General features: G+C 38.2%; 2 protein-coding genes across 7 annotated transcripts in view; one reads left to right on the plus strand and one right to left on the minus strand.

Moving 5' to 3' along the window:
* mllt3 (MLLT3 super elongation complex subunit) overlaps positions 1-12976 on the minus strand; it is a 67155-nt gene extending 54179 nt beyond the window's left edge. For 2 of the 6 annotated variants that reach the window (XR_016168343.1, XM_089130302.1), the window contains exons 1-2: positions 9930-10086; positions 9578-9758 (exon numbers count right to left, since the gene is read on the minus strand). Coding sequence is in view for 5 of the 6 variants with exons in the window: in XM_089130302.1 (XP_088986428.1) it covers positions 9578-9758; positions 9930-10022 (274 nt within the window). In the remaining variant the exon portion in view is untranslated. Of the gene's footprint in view, positions 1-9577; positions 9759-9929; positions 10087-10202; positions 10390-12727 lie in introns of those variants that run through there. The other 4 variants (XM_039658461.2, XM_039658460.2, XM_089130294.1 and 1 more) reach the window with 4 other exon arrangements.
* Positions 11660-25300, plus strand: part of focad (focadhesin) — a 75557-nt gene continuing 61916 nt past the window's right edge. Inside the window, exons 1-5 of the mRNA XM_039658458.2 lie at positions 11660-11787; positions 14182-14266; positions 14479-14553; positions 17409-17563; positions 25070-25168. Coding sequence (XP_039514392.2) covers positions 14210-14266; positions 14479-14553; positions 17409-17563; positions 25070-25168 — 386 coding nt within the window. The 5' untranslated portion in view covers positions 11660-11787; positions 14182-14209. The remainder of the gene's footprint in view (positions 11788-14181; positions 14267-14478; positions 14554-17408; positions 17564-25069; positions 25169-25300) is intronic.

Consider the following 25300-nt stretch of genomic DNA (forward strand, 5'->3'; position numbering starts at 1 on the left):
AATACATCACACACATTCTGCAGTCCCTCATGACCTATAGTGTGTGCAGCGGATCTGAATGGGATGCCCAACTAACTGTCAGCCAATGTTTGTGTCCTAGATAAAAGACTAGAAACACCAATGTTTACTACAGAAAAGTAGTGATTTGTCATGAACCAAAAGCCAGACATATATATTTTTGATAGTATAACTGCCATAGATAGTGCAGGTGAAATGAAAGTCCATGTTCCACTCCATTTATTTGGGTTTGTTGCCCCCCTATTCCTGCGCTAGCACAAAATATCAGGTTTCCAAGGCTACACAGCATGCCTGCTAATCATGGCTGTTCACTCCCTTTATCCCAGCCAAAAAAACACTTTTCATCTTAGTTTAAATGCCAAGGTACACATGATTTCTGAAATTGGGAAACATCGACAAAAGCACAGTTTTAAATTCTGAAGCATAGTTTTAAATTCTGTCATCCCTTACGCACCCTTGTGGCACTCCAAACCAGTGAGACTTTTTCTTCACACAAAAGAAGATATTTATATGTCCATACAATTAAAGTCAAAAGTCGGAATTTTTTGTCTTTTATAGAATCAAATAGCCTGGGTTTCCCCATGCTGCCTTGCCGCAGCGCGATTTTATTCACGCTGCTAGGCAACCTAGACACCATGAACCAAATTTTCCCCTGAAATAGGGAACCAATCACAGAATGGGGAGGGAGCAGCAAGACGATGACAACGTATATGCGAGACACCAAAGCAGTTTGTTTGTTTATACCTATGGACCATGCCAGCTGACGCGAAATTACCTTTCGATTCAGCCTAATGTTTGACATTAAACATATCGGCTCAACTGATTTGCAGAAGGGGGGATTTGATTCACTTTTTACATTTTTTTAGCCTTTTTTGTTGATCACATATTTTACCATTTCATGTGTTTTAACAGCTAGATCGTGTTGCTATGGATGCAGTTGTTCACTCCAGTAATATAATCGTTTTTAAATTAATAAACTCCTTTTTAAATCAATATTTTGTGTCAAATTATTGATTTATTTGGTAGATAGCCATTTTATCATCATATTGAAAATGTATAGGCGCGAGGCAGTTGTTACAGCGAACACAACCCCTTCAGGCTAATTCAAGACCCCTCCGCTTCGCATTAGAGTTTGCGGGGTTGTATTCGCTATAACAACCGTCTCGCTATACGTTATCCCTTACTTATTTATTTATTTCTATGAGGGCTGACAAGACAAAATAAGGACTGTCAAGTGTGTTTAAACAGTGCGGTCCAGCAACCAAACCAGTAGCACTACCATTTTTGCATCGCCGAAAGCGGGCCTTTCACTGATGTAATGACGCAATGACGTGCACTTGCTAGCCTGTTCCATTTATGCGTTCTCCGAATGCTAAAGAGGAGCCTCATCTAGCCTCTGAAAGGAAATGACTTGGAAGGACCCGTCCTGCCAAGGAAGTATCCTTGACATTGAGAAACACGTTTTGTGTGAACATCTCCTAAATCTCTGACCCATCGTCGTCTTCATCGTCTAATTTTCTGTCGCTCTACATACGTCATCTGGTATCATTTGAACCGATTGGCTATGAGCTACGTACAGGCGCATTTGATATACATTCGTAGCACCCAATAATACGGCTCTGGGCATTCGCAAACCACGCCTCAAATACAAGAAAATGAACATGTGGTTTCCAGACCACGTCTCATTCTCAATGAGATGTGGTCTGGCATTAGCCAGGCTAAGAATCAAGTCAGGTTTGGAACAATAGGGTGATTTAGTGTGTGTTCACACTTGGCTGGTTTGGTTCGATTAAAACAAACTACGGTGTGATTGCTTTGTTAGTGCGGTTCATTTTTTAAAAGTGAGCCATCCAAACCTTGGTGCACACCAAACAAGTGGACCAAGATCGCTGAATATATTCCAAATGAATGTGCGGTTTGACTGAAATATGAACGAAACCTGGACCACATGTCAACGAACCAAAAGCAGTAAGTTTAGCCACTGTTTCAAATAGATACCTATGATTATGTTTATTTTCTTCTAATAGGTTTGAAAAATAAAGCAGACCTAGCAGTTTTTAAGGCCTCTCTGTATGCAATCGAGCTCTCCTTCCATGAAATCCGGAATACCTCTAGTTTAGTTTTCTTCCAGCTATGCTACATTTTTCTGGCTGCTCTCTTAAAGGTGGAATACCTAAGATTTTTGGATTAAAATATCCCAAAATCACAAGGCCAGTGTTATATATTTAGTTAAGATGATAACTTACAATATTCCAAATGTTTCAAACAATGCTTAAATCGCGAGAAATTTGAGATTTTAACTAAGGAAACAGGGCGTGTGAGCAGGGGTGAGCTGGGAGTCGCCAGTCAATCGTGACATATCCGCGTTACCTCGGTTTCTGCTCGTACTGCGTGTAGTCCTGGACAAATGCGGAAGTTGTATTTGTGCGTTAGCATCTATCAAGCTACAAACGTCAGCTTGTTTCGCGCATTTGTTATGAAATGGAGCACAATTATTCTTTAGCGATTGCACCTGGTTCTGTCGACAAAGACAAGTCTCATAAACGCAAACGTCAATGAACGGGTCAACCAAACGACCCAAGAAGAATTTGGGACAATAGAAATAAAACCAGCTCAACATCGGTGTGGCATTTCCTAAATGGATATAACTTCGTGAAAAACTCTAACTAGAAAGAGACGCCAATCTTGCATGTGTTTTACTTGACAGGTGAGTAACACCGTGTCCTGTATTCAAATTTCATGTCAGTAAACGACGCAAAACAATTATTGTTAGAATGTCTTGTTGTCTATGCATATGATGTGAAAAATCGTAAGGTCATATTCACCGCGAATACATCTCGGAATGTGAACTGTTGGCTGTATCTTAGAAAACGACGTTTATCTGAAAAGTGTTTCAACCGTCCCGGCTCTCCCCTAACATCTGTGAGAACTAATTTACTTTTAAACCTTACTTTTCGTGCGGTTATTTCAGTTTAATGACAAACAAGCATGTTATTAAACACAACAGTTATAGAAATCGAACTTTACCTCATCCATGACAACTAATTTTCGATTCCCGTCTGACTGATTTATCCACGGTGGAGTTGAAAACAACAGTTCCCGTCATTCCGCGTTCCTCCACGGCGTCATCAAGCAAAGCCGTTGCTGTTGTTTTGAATGTAGCGCCCTCTAGCGGCATAAAATCTTAGGTATTGTAGCTTTAAGGGCCCGAGTGTGCTCGTTGTACCACGGCGTTGAACTATTTTCTTTAAGCCCAACTGCGTCTAAAGTGCTGGAAAAGAGAGAGTTAAAAGTTTCCATCACGATATCGAGTTCTTAAGTCGATTTTTCTCGTCATAGTTGCGATGTTGCCCATCACAGTTCGGGACAGGCATCAGAACCACATCTCCTAGCAGCAGATCTTCATTTGTGTGTGACGGAGGGATTCCTGCTGCTGTTTTCACACATTTTATAAGCTCTTCAAGTTGTCCGCTGTTTAAAATACCATCATATAGGCCTATAGGCTACACACATACAGCGAGCGCGTCCATCCCAACACAAAACAGCATTGTTTTGAATGTTCGGTAAGTTTAGATGCAAAACATACGTAATGAAAGCCGACCAAACAGGTTGTGAACATCTCCATGCCTTTAAGTTCAGTATCTTTAGGTTTGGTGTTAAGATGCCAAATGTGAACACGAAGCGGACAAGGACTAGATGTTTGTTTTTTTAAACCAAGCGAACCGAAATACAAGTGTGAACAAGTTAAATGACATTTTCTTTTTTAGGGTGAACTAACAAAGGCGTTTTGTCAATTCATCTATGAATGAAGGTGGACACTTTTCAAATGACTTACTGACTACCTGTGAGAAAGGCACAAGGAAGCACATAACCCCGTGAGAGACAGGGAGGCAACATGTGTAATCCACAACAGCTGTGAAAGGGGTAACGTCGAATACCACCGAGGCTTCAAACACAAAACAAAGGTGAGAGAGAAAAGGGACTTACTGCCTCTACTAGAGTAAAGAGTTTTGGAGAACTCAGCGAGTGTGTGAGCAGCTGTTCCTTTCGGGGCAGTATGGTGAGACTGTTGGTATTAAACTGTCAAACACAAGCCCGTCTGTGTGCAAGGTTTCCCTCGAACTTCCCCTCGGCTCGTCTCGACACCAGCTAACACTGATCAAAGCCCTGAGGAGGGAGAGGCGGGGGGAGAAGGGGGTGGTGTAGCCTCCCGGGACCCCAAATAATAAGCCTGACTGTTTACCTTACAGGCGCACCATAAATTCTAAGTCTAAGAAAGCAGGTTTCTGTATCCATCCCCTCCACGGAGAGTCCTGTTGTGAATTATCTTCCGAGTACGCAGAAGGCCTGCTGACATCTATTTTTCACGGCGTTGAAATGTGTTTATTCACTGTTTTGGGTCTAATCATGACTAAAATTTCACAAAAGTAGTCATTCGACATTCAAATTTTCAAGGGAAATCCTGTTCCAAGCATCATTAACATGAAGTATACATCTATCTACATTGACTTAAGTGATTTAAACCCTCTTCCCCGAGTTCATTCTGAAGCGAACACTTTGTCGGTTCCATTATACACAAAGCTGCAGACTTCAGGAAGTACTTAGACTACTAATTCATCACAGCGCAAAAACATTTTAGGTATACTTCGAAGGTGGTGTTTGGTAGGGTCTCGAAAAGCTGGTGCCATAAGGCAGGATTTATTAGAGGTTAAGTATCCCCCTGCTGCTTTCGCAGTTTATTTCAGCAGCCCCTGGAAGACATTTGCCAAAGAAAAGAGGAGAGGGGCTAGAAGTTCAAGCAAACCCACATCTAGTGTAGCTCTTGTCGTCGAGGAGCTTCGGGAGCATGATTTCCAGTAGTTTCCAAATTAGCTCCAACCCTTGATTTACTGTCTGTTTTAATGTTTTGAGAAAATAAATATAGCGGGGGAGATTTCACCACACGCATAGAGCTGATCTGAAGCACACAGATCCTAAATAAACAACAACTCTGTTGCATAAATCAAACCCGCGGCGGTGGACATAATATGAACCCTATAACGCAAAGGAATGAGGGAAATATTAGCATACGTTTGAAGCCATGTCCACAGAAGCAACTTAAGTCCTTCTCTGCAATTTTCCAAACTTTGTGGCTTGATTTCCCACCACAGCAATAAAACGCTCTTAGAAAGCTTCAAAATGTTAAATCAGAACAATTTAGCAACATTACAGTGCGTGCAACCGGGGCTTGACATTAACATCCGACGACCCACCAAATGCGGGTTGAATATTATAAACAATATACATTTTTCAATTGTAGTCTTTTAAAAGGCACCTGAAGTAATAAACTAGGCTTAAAGCCACAATATGTAATTTTTCTGCATTAAAAATAGCAAAAATAACTGTATCTATGTTATATATTTCTGTTAGATATGTACTTACATTATCCCGACAGTTTCCACCAAATTTCAAATACGGAGAAATTTATAGTTTAATTCGAAGACACGGGACGTTTCTTTATTTCCGTTTCGTCGCCCGTCTATGGCGTCATATAACCTTTGACTCCTCTATTTTCTCTAACTTCCTTGCGGAACCCGGCGAAACCGCCAAACACAAAGGGGAACACTGGACTACCGTCAATAAAGCAAAGAAAATGACGAAATAAAAAAAGTAGTACGTATTTTTATGTGTGTAAATCACGTGCCCGCTCACGAGCGCTCACTCTTAACAGACACACTGTCCCCGCCGGTGCTGCTCGCGCATAAAGCGCTCCCCGTTCACAGTAACCGGTTCGTCTCATTCAAAACAGCCAACTGTTGCTGTTAGCGATCCGCGCACATTGAATACTCATTATGAGTCAGGCTGCGAATGTACGTGCCCGCTTCAGCTCTCTCATGCTTACTAAATAAACGCCTCACCTCCGGCGCCGCGCACTCACTACATTCTCTTTAGCACATAGTGGATGAATAACGCAAACCCAGTCAAGTTTGACTGCAGTATCTTGTGTGCTTTATAATCCGGTGCGCTCTATATATGAAAAATGTTCTAAAATAGGCCATTCATTGAAGTAGCGTAATATTAATATTTATATTCGTCTGTATAATAGTTATGGACCACGATTACGCTTTGCCTGCACGTTCTGCTGCTACAGCCAGCTCATTAGCTAAAGCTCAAACGTACCTGAAAAATATGACGCGAGAAGTGTTTAGGACAGGAGAAGCATGACACAGGTAAACATTGGGGTTGCATTTAAAGCTTCTTGACAAGCTAAATCTACAGAGAGATGCCGTATGTCCGTATATTTTGTGAAACGATGATGTCATGTCATGAGCTGAGCTGGTTGTCATTGACAGCGACAGCAACTCCCGTGAGCCCACGCTCTTTCCCGACGTCATCAAAGTACGTCTTTTGTTATTATTTTAAACGAGTGACCCCTGGTGGCCAAAAATCGCATACTGTACGTTTAAGTGCTCTGTAGTGTTGTCAAAAATATAGATTTTTCGATACGGAAATATCTAAAACGCTTCCAATTTTCCGCAGAATAGATACACGATGCATCTTATGTCTCCGACAGAGAGTTACACACAAACCCGCCTCTCCTCACTCACTGGTTTCATTTGCTCCGGATGAATATTGTTGGTGGTACTGGGTTTGAATCTTGGCGTGGCAGTGCGCATAATTTTACTCACTCCTGTAGATGTTTTGCTCACACCCAAAGTGTTGCACATAAAGCTGCCTCAGTACTAACGTTGAGTTATGTTTCGCTGCTTATAGAGAGCCCTCCCCTTCCGGTCGACCACCAAAAATATTGTATGGTAGTCAATGGCGAGAGACAACAAATATTTTGATCTCGTTTGAACTGTGCCCTGAATTACACATATGATGTTTGTCAATTTAAAAGATGCATTTTGAAGTAAAGAAAGTCGCCGTTTGCTGTAAAAACGTTGAGGTATAAGACTGTGAATATACATAATTACAAAGACTACAACCCCCAAAGGCGCACATTTTCTCTCAATGAATGAAGCTAACTTTACTGAGGCTAATGTCCGTCATTGTTTCTACAGTCTTACGTTATAATCGTAACGTTACGCCGTCATGCCTGAGTGTTTTGTACCAGACTGAACACACACGAGCAGAGGATCTTGCTCTGTTTCGCTTCCCGGGAGATGTAGTTCATTGAGCGATTTCCACGTAAAACTAAAGGTTACTCTTCTGTTTTATGACAAATGGCGACGTTTTTGACTTTCAGAATTATCATTTAATTTGACAAACATCATATGTGTAATTCAGGGCACAGTTCAGATGGAATAAAAAGATAAGTTGTCTCTCGCCATTGACTACCACACATATTTTCGCATGGGTTCCCTCGGTCGAAAAGCAATGCGTTTTCCCCATAGACTTTTGGAAAATCACAAAAAATAAGATCTGTGTTTAACAAAGGGTTGTGACCCTTACACGTTTTGTCTAGCAAGATAATCTTTATAAGTTAATCCAAAATGTATACATTTTGAAGCCTATATAAAGATTTTAAAAAACACAATCAGACACAAAGTTTAAAAAAACCACAAGCAGGTTATAACTGTGTGTTCTGTATCATAGATCAAACCGTGAAAATATTTAGAGGCTTTGTTCACCAGAGACCTTATTTCAGGCGATTTAGCAAAAACCCATTCAAAAATCCCATAGGCTTTAGAGCGAGGGAACCGTAATGCTAAAATGCTAACTCACTTCCGCGTTTTGGCCTACAGAGTGACGTCGTAACTTCGGCACTCTATTGCACTTAAACAGTCAAATAAACACAAAATAATGTCAAAATGCCAGTCTTGGTGAGTATTCACATAAACACAGACAGTCAGATATGTTTTAAGTGAAGGTCAACAGTTGAGAAAGAAAACGCATGTGTAACAGTATAATGGATCCGTTCATCTGGTCTTAAAGAGACAGCAGCCTAATAAACCTGCTGCCAAATGTAAAAATTCTATATAACATGGCATCAATGTCAAAATTGTGGCCAATGAAAATGTTGAATGGCTATAACTTTGGAAAAGCACCAGCCACAGTGACTGGTGAAAAGTTAATGTCAAACACTGCATGCGAAGGTATATTTTTGTGACGTGCATGATTAAACATCCATTTATCTTTGTGAAAACAACATGTACGCACTATTTGTGCAAAAAGCACCGCATGTAATGGGGGGAAAATGGTTGGCTGGAACAAAGAAGATCTAACAACTGTTCTTAATAAAGTGAAAATGCTCACATGCGATCTAAATGGAGTGACAGTGACTTTCTACAGCACTTACCACGTCACTCATATAGCAAACTCAGATTAAACACTTCGGGCAAGGAGAGGAAACCAGCAAATATTTTAATTAATTCCTTCCTAGGCTTTCATCAACCGCTACTCCCACATTCCTCCTTTCAGACCACCAGACGCTTTCTTTCATATTCTCTCTCTCTCTCTCTCGTTGTGAGTTACAGGGGTTGAAATAACTTTCATACATGACCACCAATACACAAGGTGATTGTAGAAATCACAAGACCATAAAAAACAGTTTAACACAACTGGTATTATCTGAATCGGTAGGTTCTCATGTTGGACATCTGCATGTTTGAGAATCAAGAAATACCATGCCTGACCAGACGGGGAGGGTCCATGCAGGACCCACAAAGACAGCACAATATGGGAGAGTGTGTAGGACTACATTAAGCATTACCTGTATACCATTTTATGTAAATGTTTAAAATGAACGAGGGTGGGTGCGACAATGGACTAGGGAATAAAAATATGAATATATGGATTTGGGTCTCATTTTTATTAAGATGCGACAAAAGAAAAAAAAAACATTTTATTCAGTTTTCTCTGAGCAAAACATTCATTTAAAAACGAACTTAGTGTAAATGATACATACACTGTCAGAGATGAGCAAACCCTTAAATGTCCACAAGGATACAATATACAAATCCACTAACCAAATCTAATCAAATTTAGTTATTATTCTACACTCCTAAAAGTAAAGGTTCCAAAGGTGTTTTTGCAGCGATGCCATAGAAGAACCATATTACCCAAAATAACCTTTCAGTGAACAGTTTTTCAAATAACCTTGTTTTTCTTACTGAGAGGAACATTTTTAACAATTTAAAAATAAATATTTTCCCACAATAAAGAACCTTTTGTACAATGGAAATGGTTCCATGGATGTTAAAGGTTCTAAATGGAACCATAAATGCCAATAACCAACCTTTATTTTTAAGAGTGTGGCGGATTTATCTGGAAACTTTTTAGAAGAAGTCGCGCACTCTATTACTGCGTGCGTGTTGTCAATGATATCAGTAAAAAGACAAACAAACAAATCCACAATTGTTCGAATAAAACAGGCATGAGCGCAAAATATTTATCGCCAAAAATCCTTATTTACGCATCCCTGATATCTAGCGCTTTTTGTCCCTGCGGCGCTCCAGTAGACCATCAGACAATCTCTGCATGCATCAAGGTGCATTCAGTCTGGATCACACACACACACCACTCCTGCCTTCCTATTCAGCAGAATCCACAAATTCTAATAAACCGCTTCACATACCTCTTTTTGGTTTCGGGAAACTTTCGTGAAGATGAAACACGACTTTTTCCACAAAATGCTGAATGTTGCTGTGCTCTGGTCCGCGGACAAACACCATCCAGTCGTGCGTAAAACCTTCCACGGTGGGTTTCTTTCGGACCTGGGCACGATGACCGAGTTCCAGCTTCACCTGAACGGCACCCTAAAACACCCAAATGTTCACTTTATAATGATGTCGCCAATTATTGAGTATAAAGCAGGAACAGTCTGAGCGCGTGCGTGTTAGAACCACTCAATAGCCGCATAAAGGTAAAGCAAAATAATGGTCGAATCACAAGTTTCTGATATGTTGAGTTAGTTAACCTTAACATACCAAAAGAAATGATAGAAACACAGCACTGAATATTTGTAACTGAATGCCCTCCTTTTGTTTGAAATCTTTCAAGCGCATCACTTTTGCAGACATGCACTAATACACTGGAAACGCACGACTCCACTAGTTCTTCTGTACTTCAGTATTCCGATGGAAATATGGCTGGAAAAGCCTCATACGCGTCTAATCGCCTTTCCAAAAGGGAAGGAAAACGAGAAGAGACACTGGAGGTCCAAAACACCGCACCGACATAACAGGTAAAGCCCTACTCACCGAACTGGCCATTGCTGAGGCCACGGGGTAATGCTATTTCATGGAGAATTTGGTTTAAATAAGGACACCGAGGACTGTAGACGCCCGATGGCGGACATGGTCTTTTAATTGAGCTCTCTGAGTTTTCAAAGGCTGAGGAGTAAAGTGAGACGCATGCGCGTGAGTGTCAGCGCGTGTGCTCTCGAGTCGCAGTCAGTGCGGTGCGCGAGACGAGCCAATGGCAGCGCGAGCGACTGAAGTGCCACTTTTAACCCGTGTAAAACCACGTTTTCACTGCTCAACAACAGTTATTTATTACTTACTCTGTATTAACCACGTTACATGTATATATTTTACATATAGTGTCTGTAGGTTATGCTCGTATATTGTGCTTTTCTACTGTTTAACTATGTATGTTGCTGTAATACCCATTCGTTTTTCAATAAAATGTGAGTGATTCACTAACTTATATATATAAAGTAATATAATTTAATTTGGCCTATTGGTTTACACTGTTCTTGTTTCACACTGAGTGTGTTTTTAAAAAAGAAGTAAAAATGCTTCTTAAACACCTTTAATTTATTAACTGTTATTTTACAATATTCAGTCAAAATTATATTATAAATTAAAAGACATGTAGTTTTACTGTGAAGCCAATGGTTAAAAGGGTTTTGTAAAATAAATTGCTAAAATGTAGGGTGAAAATGTATGTTTTTTATTTTATTTTATAAATTAATAATCAGCAATATCATATGGTATGATCAACAACAGTATAGTATAATATATTTATATAGTATAATATAATTAGTGCTTAATCAGTGATTGATTGTGATTAATCACATTCATAAAGTTTTTGTTTATATAATATTTGTGTGTGTAATTTATATATATATATATATATATATATATATATATATTTAATTCTTTAAAATAAATGTTATTGTATATATATATATATATATATATATATCACAAATATGCATATGTGTGTGTGTGTGTGTGTGTGTGTGTACAGTATAGGCTTCACACAGAGACATCTAAATATAATATACATAGATATAATAACACACACACACACACACACACACGTAGCTAATAACTTAGATGCATAGATTAATAGTGATTAATCAATTTGACAGCACTAAATAATGTGTAAATTATACAGTCACACTTAGTCTATTCTACTTAACTTGTCTCAATCTCTGTAAACAATATTTTCTTTATTATTTATTGGGAAAATAAATAGGCTATAGAGCAAAAGTCCACATTTAAACACCTGTCTGTAAGATATGACACATCCTACAGGTCATGTATAGCCTATATTTTAAAAGAAATATTGACACAAAATGTTCTGACATTTGATTTTTCTTTTTCTTTTTCGAAAGACGTCAATGAATGTAAGAAAAGTATGAGAATTGTACTTTAAATCCGCGAATTCCATAATATACCCAAGAGAAAAGCCATGCATTTGCAGTGACATTAACGTAACGCCTTTATGAAGTTTGGTCCTCCGTCCGCACTGTACAAGCATGTTGGCGTTTGGAGGGTTTCGCGAAAAAGTTAGCAAAGTGCATCTAAACCTCACTGGAATATAGCGTTTCTCTGGGTAAGAACATCACGTGTATCACATCAGCTTGCTTGTTTATGTGATGACAACATTGTTAATACACTTACGGAAAAATGTAGTGAAACTGACAGCTGCTCGGTACTAGGTAGCGGGCTTTCCTGTATTACAGCAATACAAACACAAACAGGAACGTTTCTTCTTCCATTGCTAAATACGTATTTGGAATTGAATTACAACATTTCATCACTCAAATTTACAACTAAATAAATATCCGCAGTGGGCTAACCTTACACAAAGGACTGTGGCGATGGTACTATGGTATCAGATGGTAATACCATGATTATTGAATGATTGCTTTATTCATGTAAATTGGTGTTTACATGGCGCTCAAATGTCATTCGAAAAACACCCTTAGTGCATGGTATTACTGTGATACATGTCCATTGTTGCAGTACCATGGTATCATTTGAAAACGGACATATTGTAGTCTAGCCAGTGACTTAAACACAGCATCACTTACACAATGATGCATTATTGTGGACACACAAGCAGTGCAGAGCAAGCAGTCCCGAGCTGAAGCCTTTGTGCATTTGGACAAGTAGCCAAAGGCTGGAAATCCCTGGAATATTTGTAATTATTTGCTTTGCTGTCAAAAGCTTGCATGTTATATTTTGATCAGATAAAAACAACCAACTAGTTTGCCAACAACAAATTATATCCAAACCTCTACCTACAAAAAAGACGACCATTTTAAAATACTAGTCAAACATGACTAAAAATAGTTTTGCTATTTTTTTGTGGCATTTTCTCGATGCATTGTTTATCATCGGAATCCAAATAACTGTAGTAAGAAGCTTAAACTAATGTGGAGATTACATTTTTTACAACAACATAACAATCCACTTTTATTGTAATTAAATAGCACTTGATCTACATGACTTGTACTTTGGACATAAACAGACTGAATTTCCAACCTTACCTGATTTGCCCGAGCCACTCTTTGCTGTCAGTAGAGCTTCTGTACTGTCACTCTTTATGGAAACGCAGCAGGTATTTCATCATGCACGCGCAGTGCTTGTCAGATAACAGTCCCACGAGGGGAGGGGCAGTATTTTAGGGCTTGCATTGTCTCTTTCGCCCATGTGCTGTGGCATAACCCTGAATCTGCAGTGGCCATCAGCCAGTGTCAGTCAAATGAACGGCTGGTAATCCCATTACCCTACGCCGGGAGTCCATATGAGACAACACATGAGACGCCAAAGTCGGCGGTCCGCAACTGGACGGACATTGAAGCTTTGGCAGAAGTCACTTGTGAATAATGCATCCCATTGATGTGGTCGCCAGTGCCATCTGTCAGATGGTTGTGTCTTCTGTGTGTAGATGCAGGCAGACTATATGTCTCAGGCCTTTATTTAATTTCACCTTAGATTACGTTAGTTTGAAGTGGTGTTGGGTTATTCAAATTTCAGTCTAATAGTATTGCCCTGAAGGTTGTTTTTTGTCCCGTCGCACCTGTTTGGTGTGTTTGATCTCTTGACACATGTGATCCGAGTGAGGATGAAGATACACAGCTGTGCTCTGTTTTAACAGATGATGTCAGTTTGCATGCTAATTTCTTCATTTCAGGAAATGAGGGTTGATTCTGAATATCCCATGACTTCATTTCTCATGATGACTCGATTTGCAGTTCAAGACGTTTAAGAAATTCCGTTCCTTCCCCATTTTGACTTTTAAAGGAGTAGTTCACTTTTGCTGATAGTTTACTCACCCTCATGTCATCCAAGATGTCCACGTCTTTCTTTCTTCAGTCGAAAACAAATTAAGGTTTTTGATGAAAACATTCCAGCATTTTTTCCATATAATGGAATTCAATGGGAACCAAACGGTTCAAGGTCAAAATGAGAGTTTCAGTGCAAACTGCAAACTGTTCAAAGGGCTTTAAATGATTCCAGATGATGAATGAGGGTCTTATCTATCGAAACTATCGGTCATTTTAAAAATATATAAAAAAGTTTAAGTTTTATAAGCTCAAATGCTTGCCTTGCTCTGTTCTGTGACTGCTGTTCGAACTCGTTCATCAAAATGAACAAATCTTTTTCCAATCCAAGCCAATTCGTTCATTTCGTTCGTTGAATGAACCAAATGACTCGGAAAAAGATTTGTTCATTTTGATGAACAAGTTCGAACTTAACAACTAACGTCATCGGCCATTTTTACTTCTCAACACCTCCTGTCCATCCACCTGCCATCTAGAGACAATCGTTTGTTCCAATATCCAATCAAACGCCATTAGATGAAATCAAGTACTATATGTTTTTGGTCATTAAATGTCCCATTTTACTCAAAAAATATGTCAAATTTGCAAGTATAATTGGCTGTGAATGGCTTTTTATGGTGACTAAATTACATTTTCCATATGATGTTTGCTTTTAGTATGGGGCGTCATTCATGATTTCTGGAGATGACTGAAACTTTGAAGACAAGGTTTGAGTTCCCCAGCTCCCTCATTCAAGCTCAGGTAAAGCACTCAGAAAAGACAGATGATTTAAGTGTTTAGAGGTAAAACAAGGTTCCCGTTCTACAGTAATTTCAATGAAATTGTAATCTTTCCCGCCAAACGTGTCTGGCTTGTAGAAATCCATTCCTGTGAATGTTTACTTTCGATGAAATCTAGTTTGCTGAAGGCATGTGAAGAACCAGATTTGTTGCATTTTGGCTTTTTAATTGTAGGCTGTGAGGACGCTGGTCACTGCAGTGTTGAAAGAGAAAGGCCAAAATGAAAGGATCTGTCAGACTACCACTAAAGTAAGTCGTCACAATCATTCTTGCATTGGGGGTCATATCACATCACACTTAGGACACATTTAAGACTTCTATGTCAATGCCCACTTTACACATAATGAGAAAGAGTGCTTTGTCCAGTCATTCAATAACAGGGATTTGTTTGTGTATGGATTGTTCACCCAAAAATACAACTTCTGTCATCATTTACTCATCCTCATGTTGTAGTTTCTTTCTTCTGTTGAACACAAAACAAGATATTTTAAAGAATGTTGGTAACCAAACAGTTGACGTAGCGTTTTTTCCTACTATGGAAGTCAATGGGGTCCATCTGTTTGATTACCAACATTCTTTAAAATATCTTCTTTTCTGTTCAACGGAAGAAACAAACATGAGGGTAAGTAAATGAACTATCCCTTTAAGGAGAGCGCTTTCAGACAGACTGCCAAAGAGACATTTTTTTATTTAACAATGAAGACAATTTGTAAGGTAATAGTGCATTTATTGAGCAAAAGGCTCTTTTAGTTATAGTTTTCTAGCTTACTAATGAGTTATATGGATATAAAATTCCCTTCCTGAGGCAAATGTAAAATTACGTGACAGTGTTTACAAGTTTCCAGGGTTGAAACTTATTTTTTTGAGACATCAATCGTTGTTAGGTTGTGCTATGTGTAAAGAGAAAGAGATGATGGTTTCATGCAGCTTGAACTGAGGCCGCAACAGCGATCTGACATTTATTGTTTGAATTTCATTATAAAATTGACAAAATGTCAGTGCATCGCTAATTTATTCATGACATTGAAGCCCAGAAGCTGAATGCTAAATAGCTGTGGTTGACATGTAAAGGTGGGCTGTGATGCGTTGGATCTTGGATATCTGAAATACAAGGACTTTTCTTGCTGATTTGTTACATTTAAATAAAATCTCAGTGAGTACGGAAAAAGTTTTGAGTTTGGAAAATTATATTGGTCAGTAATTGGTATCGGCCGGTATTACAGCTGATGATCAGGGCAGATTATTTCCTGTCAATCAAAAGGGGGCGAAAAATGTGTCAGACTGCAACTCAAACTGTGTGAAGAAAATGTCTCTTGAAAAGCTCGCCTTTCGTCCAATAATCATAAAGGGCTTTGTTACTTCTGAAAAGAAACAACGACTCAGCTTTCAAATGAAGTCCTTCTTATCACAAAATTCAATTTTGACGCTTTTAAATGTGACAGATCGTTGTAGCGCCTTACTGTAACCAGCAGCCGTGGGTCTGTTCTTCCACTTTAAGGAGTAGTTCACTTAAAAAAAAAAACTTTTGCTGTTAATTTACCATTTTACCCATGTCATCCAAGATGTCCATGACTTTTTTTCTTCAGTCGAAAAGAAATTAAGGTTTTTAATAAAAAAAACATTCCAGGATTTTTCTCCATGTAATGGACGTCAATGGGAACCAACCACCTGCAAACTGCTCAAAGGGCTTTAAACGATACCAGATGATGAATAAGGGTCTCATCAAGCGAAACGATCGCTCATGTAAAAAGATATAACAAATTTTACGTTTTATAAGCTCAAATGGTCACCTTGCTCTGACTCTCCTGTTCGAACTCGTTCATCAAAATGAACAAATCTTTTCCAGAGTCAACTCTTTCATTTCGTTCGTTGAATGAACCAAATGACATAAAAAAAGATTTGTTAATTTTGATGAATGAGTTCGAACAGGAGAGTCACGAATCAGAGCAAGGCGACCATTTGAGCGTTTCGCTTGATAAGACCCTTATTCATTGTTTGAAATCGTTTAAAGCCCTTTCAACAGTTTGCAGTTTGCACTAAAACTGTCTTTTGGACCTTATCGTTTGGTTCCCATTGAAGTCCATTATATGGAGAAAATCCTGGAATGTTTTCATCAAAAACCTTAATTTCTTTTCGACTGAAGAAAGAATGACATGGACATCTTGGATGGCATGGGGGTGAGTAAATTATTAGCAAAAGTTTTTTTTTTTAAAGTGAACTACTCCTTTAATATAAGTTGATATAATAATATAAGTTATAGCATGAAAAAACATGGATGAACATCAGAAGGTATGTCGAAAGATACAGAACAACTTACCGAAGTGAATCATGTCTGTAGCTTAGGTGGAGGCAGAAAGATCCCTCTGGCCGCTTCACTAACGCTAGTTAGCAAGTTTTATTAGCTTGTTTTTTAACAATGACTGGAGAAAATCAGCTTTTATCTTAATGTGTAAGGTCACTCAGTGTCCAGGACCGCGATTGTCATTTCCAAAAGTTATTTTTAACGGACAGAACCAGATTGGCCGACCCGTAGCCGCCTACACGCTCACTCAATGCATGGACGATCTGACAGGATTAACGTTACGTTACCTCGGTTGAGTGGCCTGACTTCTACACTTACAGAGAAACCGATCGTAAAGAGAAACTGAGGGCATATAAATCTTTAGATGCCTATATGGTCCTGTACAAGACTTGTGTGTATGATCCACAGTTCTGCCGAGACCGCGACAATGTAAAGAGTGTCATTACGGTGCGATTTTAATGTGAATATTTTCTAGAAATAAAAAATCCAGATACAGCATATTCATTTTTCATTGATAAGATGACATTTAAAAATAATAAAAGTAATTTAAGCTCATTATTATGTAGCCGAATCTGTGCTGGTTTGTATTGGCCGCCTCCAGTTTTCACTTTGTTTTGCCTCCAGCTAGCGCCGTGACGTAACTGTGACGTCGGCGCAAAAGGGGTCTATTTAAAGGAAATATGTGCCTTTTAGTATTTCCAGACAGTAATAATACACTTTTACTACATCACTAGCATTGTCTGTTATATTTTGTGCTGGTGTGTAATGGTTTGCATGTTGAGCTTGTGTTGTTTATCACCAGGGGCCAGCGCTGGAGTCTCTGTGGGAGCAGTGCAGCAGTGATAGTACTGTCGTCCGCTCGGCCTGCTGTGACGCTTTAGTGCTTCTCGTGGAACAGGGACATGCAGATCTGCCGTATGTGCTCAACACCACCCTTAACCTCCTGCCCTCGGCACGGTACGCTTCTGTTCACTGCTGTGAGACTTTCACATGGCTCTCGCCGGCTAATTCAGATTATCATCCACAATTTAAAAATCTCTGACTCGATGCAATTTCTTTGGCCCTGTTTCCTGGCATTGAGAAGTGTTTTCGTCAATCCGATCACAAGTGGACGGCGCTAAATACAGGTGTAAACGGGTCTAAAACGTTTTGAGCTTGTCCACTTTCGACCACTTCCAGAGGTAGTCGAAAACGCATTTGCTTTCGTAGTGTAAATGCACATGTGATCGTAGAGTCGACTCTGAGTCTATGAAATTAATTGTTTTTGAAACGAGTCATTAGCTGTAACATCGTGACGTAGACATATACTGGCCGCGCCCAGTTACTGCGCGCGCAGACGGAAGTGTAAACTTGAAGTCTACACATTCAAATACTTCATCATAGCATCATGTCGAGAAGACGCTGTGTTCTACAATGCAAAGATAGTTCAGCCACTTTGTTTTCATTTACCGGGGACGAGCATGTGAAGAATCGGTGGTTAGAGTTCATATTTGGAACGATACCACAACAGTATAGCCCGATTGTGTTCTCATCATTTTAATTACGAATCGTTCAAAAATATAAATGAATTCAAATGTGGATTCGCAAGCGGTTGTTCCAGTAACTTACTTACCCAGTGTATATGGATCAGCTTCCTCCTTCGAATCGCAACCTGTAAGTATTATTAATAATTGTTGCTTTTATGGGTTTTGAACGGTTTTGTAGCGTCGGGGCGCGAGGAGGGAAGGCGCAATAAGTATGTGTGTGTGCGCGTGTGTGTGTAAGTTACGCTCAGCGCAGCTTCTAGATCTCCAATGTCATTTTTTTTTTAAATATGTGAAATGTTTGTCGCTGTTATTGGAGTTGTCATAAAGAATAGAGCGTCTTGTAGTACTGCGGTGCTTTATCAATATGTTTATGCGTTATGCTAACAAACAACTGACTGGGTCTGTCATCTGACCAATCACCGCCGATTAGCGTCACGCAAAGGAGTGGTCGTTGTAGGAATCATTTGGGAGTCGGTGAGCAAATCAGTTAAAAATAAATGCATATTATAAGACAAATAAAGTGTTTTTTATCCTTGCATGCATGTTAAACTGTTTTTGGGAACTCCTAAAACAAAAATAGGAACATTTCAAATGCTATGATAGGGGCTCTTTAAATTTTTTTGGCTTAAGTGCCAAGTTTGGTTTGATGATGAAAAACGTACAGTACCAAGCACAATGTTCTCTCATCATTCCTGATTTCTAACACTCAGATCGTTTAGCGTGGTCTTGTGAGCGAAAACTTCTGATCTCTGAACGTTTTCGTGTTCATCTATAAATTGAGTGAGTTTATTTCATCCATTCGATCAAAAGATCTGACAAAGCCTGTACATTTACTCGCCCATAGACGAAATCTGGACAGAAGTGTTTGAAAGTGGACAAAATAGATGGATTAAAACACCAGGTGTAAATGGGAATGTGTCTCCCTCGTCTATTTGTGATCTGATCGTCCAAAACGCATCTTAATACCAGGTGTAAACAGGGCCTTTGACACATTTTTAAGCCCATATTATAGCGTCAAAGGTTGCAGTTTTAAATGATACACCCTTCCCACCCTGTCAAGCCCTGAGGGCATCTTATCAGACTCCTCAGGCACTGGCCTCTCCCTTCTCTTAACTCTAGAATTAGTCTTTGAAAGAGTTTTTTTTTATTTAAATACTACACATCATTGCATTAGTTACACCAATCACACATCATAGCATCAGATTAAAGTAATTTCAATGTTAAAATAGTCCCTCTTCTCCCAGTTCAGTAAGCAAAGACAGCTATATGTTGTATTATGTATTTATATTTCCCAGAAGGGTTTTGACTTTGTTGCTTTGTACATTTGAACAGTATATTTATAGGTTAGAGAACTGTATTTATAACTATTATTTGTGTAAAACAAACTAGCAAATGCGGAAACAGCAATCTTTTAGTAAATTAACTAGAACAGCAGAGGCATAAAAATGATAGTTATCGTGCTGGGAAGTTGGCATATTTTTGGTTATACTGTTATGCATTCAAGCTCTTGAAAATTCTCTAATTTGGCTATCATTAACATGGTGTTTCCAACATCACACTGACAACTATGTACTTACAGTCCAAAACGTGCTTAAAGAAGCATTTCAACATTAATCTTTATTGAAAGAGGATCATATATGTAGTCGAAATGCAAATTTTGAATTTGGTGCCCTCTTGCCCGAGAAAAGACCGAAAATAACCGAAGGGTGCATTTGTATGAAAGACTACAACACCCACAATGCACCACATTGCACAGCTCCGCAAGCCACACCCTCTAATCCAGAACTGCGCGCACATCAGAGAAATCAAAGGCTGGTGATTATTGTGTTGATCACATCTATTGTGAACAATATGCAAGGTTCAGAAAACACTTCTTAAAAGTGAAATGATTTCTGTTATCAAATGTTATATTTCATATTTGTTACCTGCAAGTCTGTTTCAGGTATTTTTTTATATTTTAAGACAAGGTTATACTTTCGTAAAGTTCAAATGCTTAAATCTTAGTTAAATCGAACTTTTTGGAGTGCATTAGCGCATAAATGGCCACAAAACTCCAAAATGGTTTTATTTTATCACCTCTTTAAACCTCTACAATTGTTTTGTCATAAGCTATGTTCCAATCACCATGTAGAAAATAGGAAATGCACTGTAAAAAAATATTGATGGTTTAACTTAAAAAAGTAAGTAACCTGGTTGCCTTAAAATTTTAAGTTGATTGGACTGGAAAAAGTGAGTTAATACAATGAAGGAGATTCATTTAACCATCATAAACTCAAAATTATATGTTATCTAAACTAAATAAATAATTTAAGTTGATTTGACAAAAGAAAAAATATTGTGATTACTACATTGTAGGGGTGTAACGGTACACAAAAATCACGGTTCGGTACGTACCTCGGTTTTCACGTCACGGTTCGGTACGTTTTCGATACAGCAAAAAGAAAGAAATGCCAGAGAAATTTTCTATTTGTTTAAAGAAAAAATATTTTTAAATAAGTGTGAGTTTTCCTAGATCTTGAAACTTTCAGGTTTATAAATGGGGGTCATCTTTGAAGGATGAACAAATAATGTTTTGGTCATCACATTAAAAATAACATTTATATATATATTTATTTAGATAATGTTTGAATTTTGAAGTGCTGGAAGATGTGTGAAGTACTTGAAAGCATTTCACCATTCCAGCCAGACTGGTTCCAGTTAGTGTTACTATATTAAATCCATGGTGAATGTTGCTGGTGGACGTAAAGTATACGCCTTATTCACGGCAGCGCCATCTTTGATTTTTAATGAGAATGAAAGCGAGGCTGTGAGGGATAGACTTGCATCTCTTCAATGGGCTGTACTGTTATTTAATGTGTTTTCGGATTGTTCTGCTCATGAAACACTGGAAAAAATATCTTTCCAAGAAATGTCAGTTGACAAAAAACTCCCGACATTATAAGCTGTGGAAAATTGTCAGTAATCTAGCTGCTTTATTCAGCTTTTTACAGCGGATGCCATTGGAAACACGGTAAGACTATCCCTCACAGCCTCACTTTCATAACTGTCATGGCGCTGCTCTGAATAAGGTCCATTACTAGTTCATTCACGGCACAATGTTTCTCCTGGTTTCCATGACAGCGCTGTTTGATCTAATAGAGATCTACGGTTAATAACGGATAAATGTGAATGCATCTCACTAGATCTCGCAGCGATGTTATTACCTCAGTGGTGAATTCAAATGTTTTCTTTACCGGATCTCTTAGCGCTGTGTAGTAACAGTGTTGCTTGATTGGCTCGCGCTGCACAGATGTTGCTGGTCCGAACTGATAAACGATCCGTGAAGCACATAACGAGTAGCGCAGTTTCGTTCTGCTTTCATTACGCTTGCCATTTGATGTTGCGCAACGTTGTGTTGGCCGCGTCAGCACGAATTTTGCCGGCAGGAAAAATAGTCCAAACAACCGTTCGGTTTGTATGCGTACCGAACCGGAAGCTTCGAACCGAAACGGTTCAATACGAATACATGTACCGTTACACCCCTACTACATTGTAAAAAAATTTTGTTGGTTTAACTTAAAAAAGTTAGTAACCTGGGTTGCCTTAAAATTTTAAGTTGATTGAACTGGAAAACGTGAGTTAATACAATGAAGGAGATTAATTTAACCAAAATAATAAGTTATCTCAACTAAATAAATTATTATAAAGTTGATTTGACAAAAGAAAATATGTTGTGATAACAAATCTTGAAAATATTTTTTACAGTGTGTGTGAACAAGTGATGTCATTATTGATACATATTGGTGGAAGTGAGAATATCTTCATAGTGTGAATTTTGTCATTGTTTTGTAGCACACTAGCTTATATAAGTCTAACATATTCATACTAAAAGCCAAAAAAAACTTTACTTTTGATTTCTTGGGCACTTTAAATCATGTTAAAATCAACTCTAAGCCTGAAGCGCAAACAAACAGATGCTTTTATTGCTGCTATAATGTGGTTAGTGTATTGCGTTTTTAGAGGATTTCCTCAGTTATCCGCCCACGTTCCCTTTTCCCTTTGAGTTGGACTCTTGGAAGAAGATCAGCAGCAGACTAAGGGTGCACATCTGCATATTCAGAAAAACATCCAGCCTGCTCCATCAGTCAGCTTATGTGTCTCCAACACACACACACACACGGCTGCTACTGCTGCTGCTGTCATCACCATCGCATGGAGCAGCTACCCACACAATGTACCCTTTCATCATACAGCCCTGAATTTTAAAGGAATATTTCCCTCCCAAAAATAAACATTCTGTCATTATTTACCATGTCATTCCAGACCTGTGTGCTGTTTTTTTCAGTGGAACACTGAAGCAGATATTTTTGATAAATCACTATGCCTTTCTACCAGAGACTGTCAAGCTCCAGAAAGGACAAAAACGCCATAAAGCAGCCTAAAAATAGTCAATATGACTACACTATGATTCCAAGTCTTCGTCTATACGTCTTATGGACTACTTTTGTGCTGCATTAATCACTATGAACTGCTGCTGTTTGCTGCTGAACTCTACTTTTGTGTAACACTGGAAAAAATAACAATATGAAGGTGAGTAAATAATGACAGAATTGAGATTTTTGGGTAAACCTTTGCTTTAAAGTTAAGCACATGAAAATGCGAGAATAATTAGTTATTTAGGTTTTATATACTATTGATTGCTTAATTTATGTACTTGTTGATTGATTTATTATATATTATTCGGGTATGGAAACATTCTATGTGCTGTTAAAGCCATGTTTATTGTGTATGAAATTGGGTATCAATTATGGCTGTCAAACGATTAATCGCAATTAATCGCATCCAAAATAAAAGTTTGTGTTTACATAATATATGTGTGTGCACTGTGTATAATTATATATATATATATATATATATATATATATATATATATACACACACACAGGCATGTATATTTAAGAAAAAAATATTATTTATATATAAAATATTTATATTTCTATATAATATAAATTAGATATAAATCTATATACAGTATATACATGAAAATGTTTCTTAAATATATACAAGCATGTGTGTGTGTTTATTTATATATAAAATAATTATACACAGTGCACCCACATATATTATGTAAATACAAACTTTTACTTTGGATGCGATTAATCGCGATTAATCGTTTTACAGCCCTAGTATCAATACAGCAAAAGGGAAAAAACTATGAAAAAAAAAGTTTGATGAAACAAACTTTAAGTTGGCTTGAGAAAGCCAGACCAGAGAGTTTGAAGAATTTTAAAGTAGTTTGACGTTTGATAGATGGATTAGTTAGAAAGACAGAATAGTTCGAAAGATAGATAGATAAATAATAGATAGATAGAAAGATTAGTTTCAATGAAAGAAAGATTAGATAGATAGAAAGATAGATAGATTAGTTAGAAAGATAGATAGATTAGTTTACTAATCTCTAGTTAACTAATCTAGTTATAGATAGATAGATAGATAGATAGATAGATAGATAGATAGATAGATAGATAGATAGATAGATAGATAGATAGATAGATAGATAGATAGATAGATAGATAGATAGATAGATAGATAGATGTTTTTGGCAAGAAGCTAACATGATTAGCATGTAGCTAGCTTGATGTTAACATGATTAGCATGTAGTTAAGATGATTAGCATGTTGCTAGCATCATGTTAGCACAATTAACATGTTGATAGTATCATGCTAACATATTTTTAGCAAGAAGCTAGCATATGATTAAAATGTAGCTAACATCGTGCTAGCATGTAGCTAACATGATGCTAACATGCCTAGAATGTAGCTAACATGATGTTAGCATGATTTACAATTAGCTAGCATGATGCTAACATTATTAACATGTAGCATGATTAACATGTTATTAACATCATGCTAGCACGATTGGCAGGTTGCTAGCATGTTTTTAGCAAGAAGCTAGCATGATTAACATGCAGCTGGCATCATGTTAGCATATTTTTAGCAAGAAGCTAGCATGATTAGCATGTTTTAGCATCTATGTCTATAACCTCAGCATTTTTCTGAATTATTTTTTACTGATTTAGGAGAGTATACAAAAGACAAACTTTTGTGAGTTGGACTCAAACTTGCATCGCCTTTGTGAGTACTGGCAGACTTTATTTGGAGCTTATGAAGCACTATTGTAGCATATTTTTTTCCAGCAAGATCTGAGCTTGCATGCACATTGTCTCATAAAATCCATCAATAAGCTGATATTTGGTACATATGCTGCTGAAAACTGGAGCATGTTACGGCTTTGCTATGCACAGTGCGTACCAGGCTCACGAAAGAGCCTAGATGAAAGCCGGTAAGATGAATTTCCTTTCACTGTGGAGTTATGTTTTCCCCCGTCTGGTAAAATATACAGTAATCAAACCCATAGGAACTGAGAAACGTACAGTCAGACTTGAGAGAGTCGAGAAGGAGGGATGAAAGAAAACACGGCACATGTTGTCACGCAGAGCTGATTTATAATGTATGAGAAACACTCCCCCTGTATTCTTAAGGAATGGGAGCTTTGTATCTTGCATCCCAATATGTCAATAGCTACATTCGGAATAGCATCCTACCATAGTATGTATACTGTGCAAAGACCCAGTGACCTCTTACAATGTGTAACATACAACCGGGACACAATGTATGCCACAAAGTAATGCTCTTGACTTGACCTTCTGTTTACAGTCTGATAAGAAAACTCAAAGTAATATCAAAAAGTATTTGATATTTGTTCAGATTGCCAGGATCTAAGCAATATTGGGTTAAAATGCAACATTCTCTCAAGCAAAAACAATGATGCCTACTACTGTTTTGGATCATATATTGTCACTGTCAAATGATATGCGCTTCACTGATGGATTATGGGTCCATGGTTTTTCTTGGGCGGGATCTGCTGATACTAACTGTTTTGTTTCTTGCCTGGGCAGGAATGTTCAAGGGCTGATCAAAGTGGTCGGAAGGCTGCTGCAGATCCAGGCAAGTCAGCGGGATAGCGGAGCAAGCTTCACCTGTCCATATTCAATTAGGTGAGTGCCCTTTCCAAGAGCAACAGCTGCTGCCACTTGCTCTAAACCCAGTAAAGTCACGATTAAGTTTTTTGTTGCCGTTTTTTAAAACACTCAAGATTTTAAGCATACAAAATGATGTAACGAGAATGG

Source organism: Pimephales promelas, chromosome 1, assembly GCF_988280905.1.
Source record: "Pimephales promelas chromosome 1, fPimPro1.hap1.1, whole genome shotgun sequence".
In the NCBI taxonomy this organism is placed as follows: Eukaryota; Metazoa; Chordata; class Actinopteri; order Cypriniformes; family Leuciscidae; genus Pimephales; species Pimephales promelas.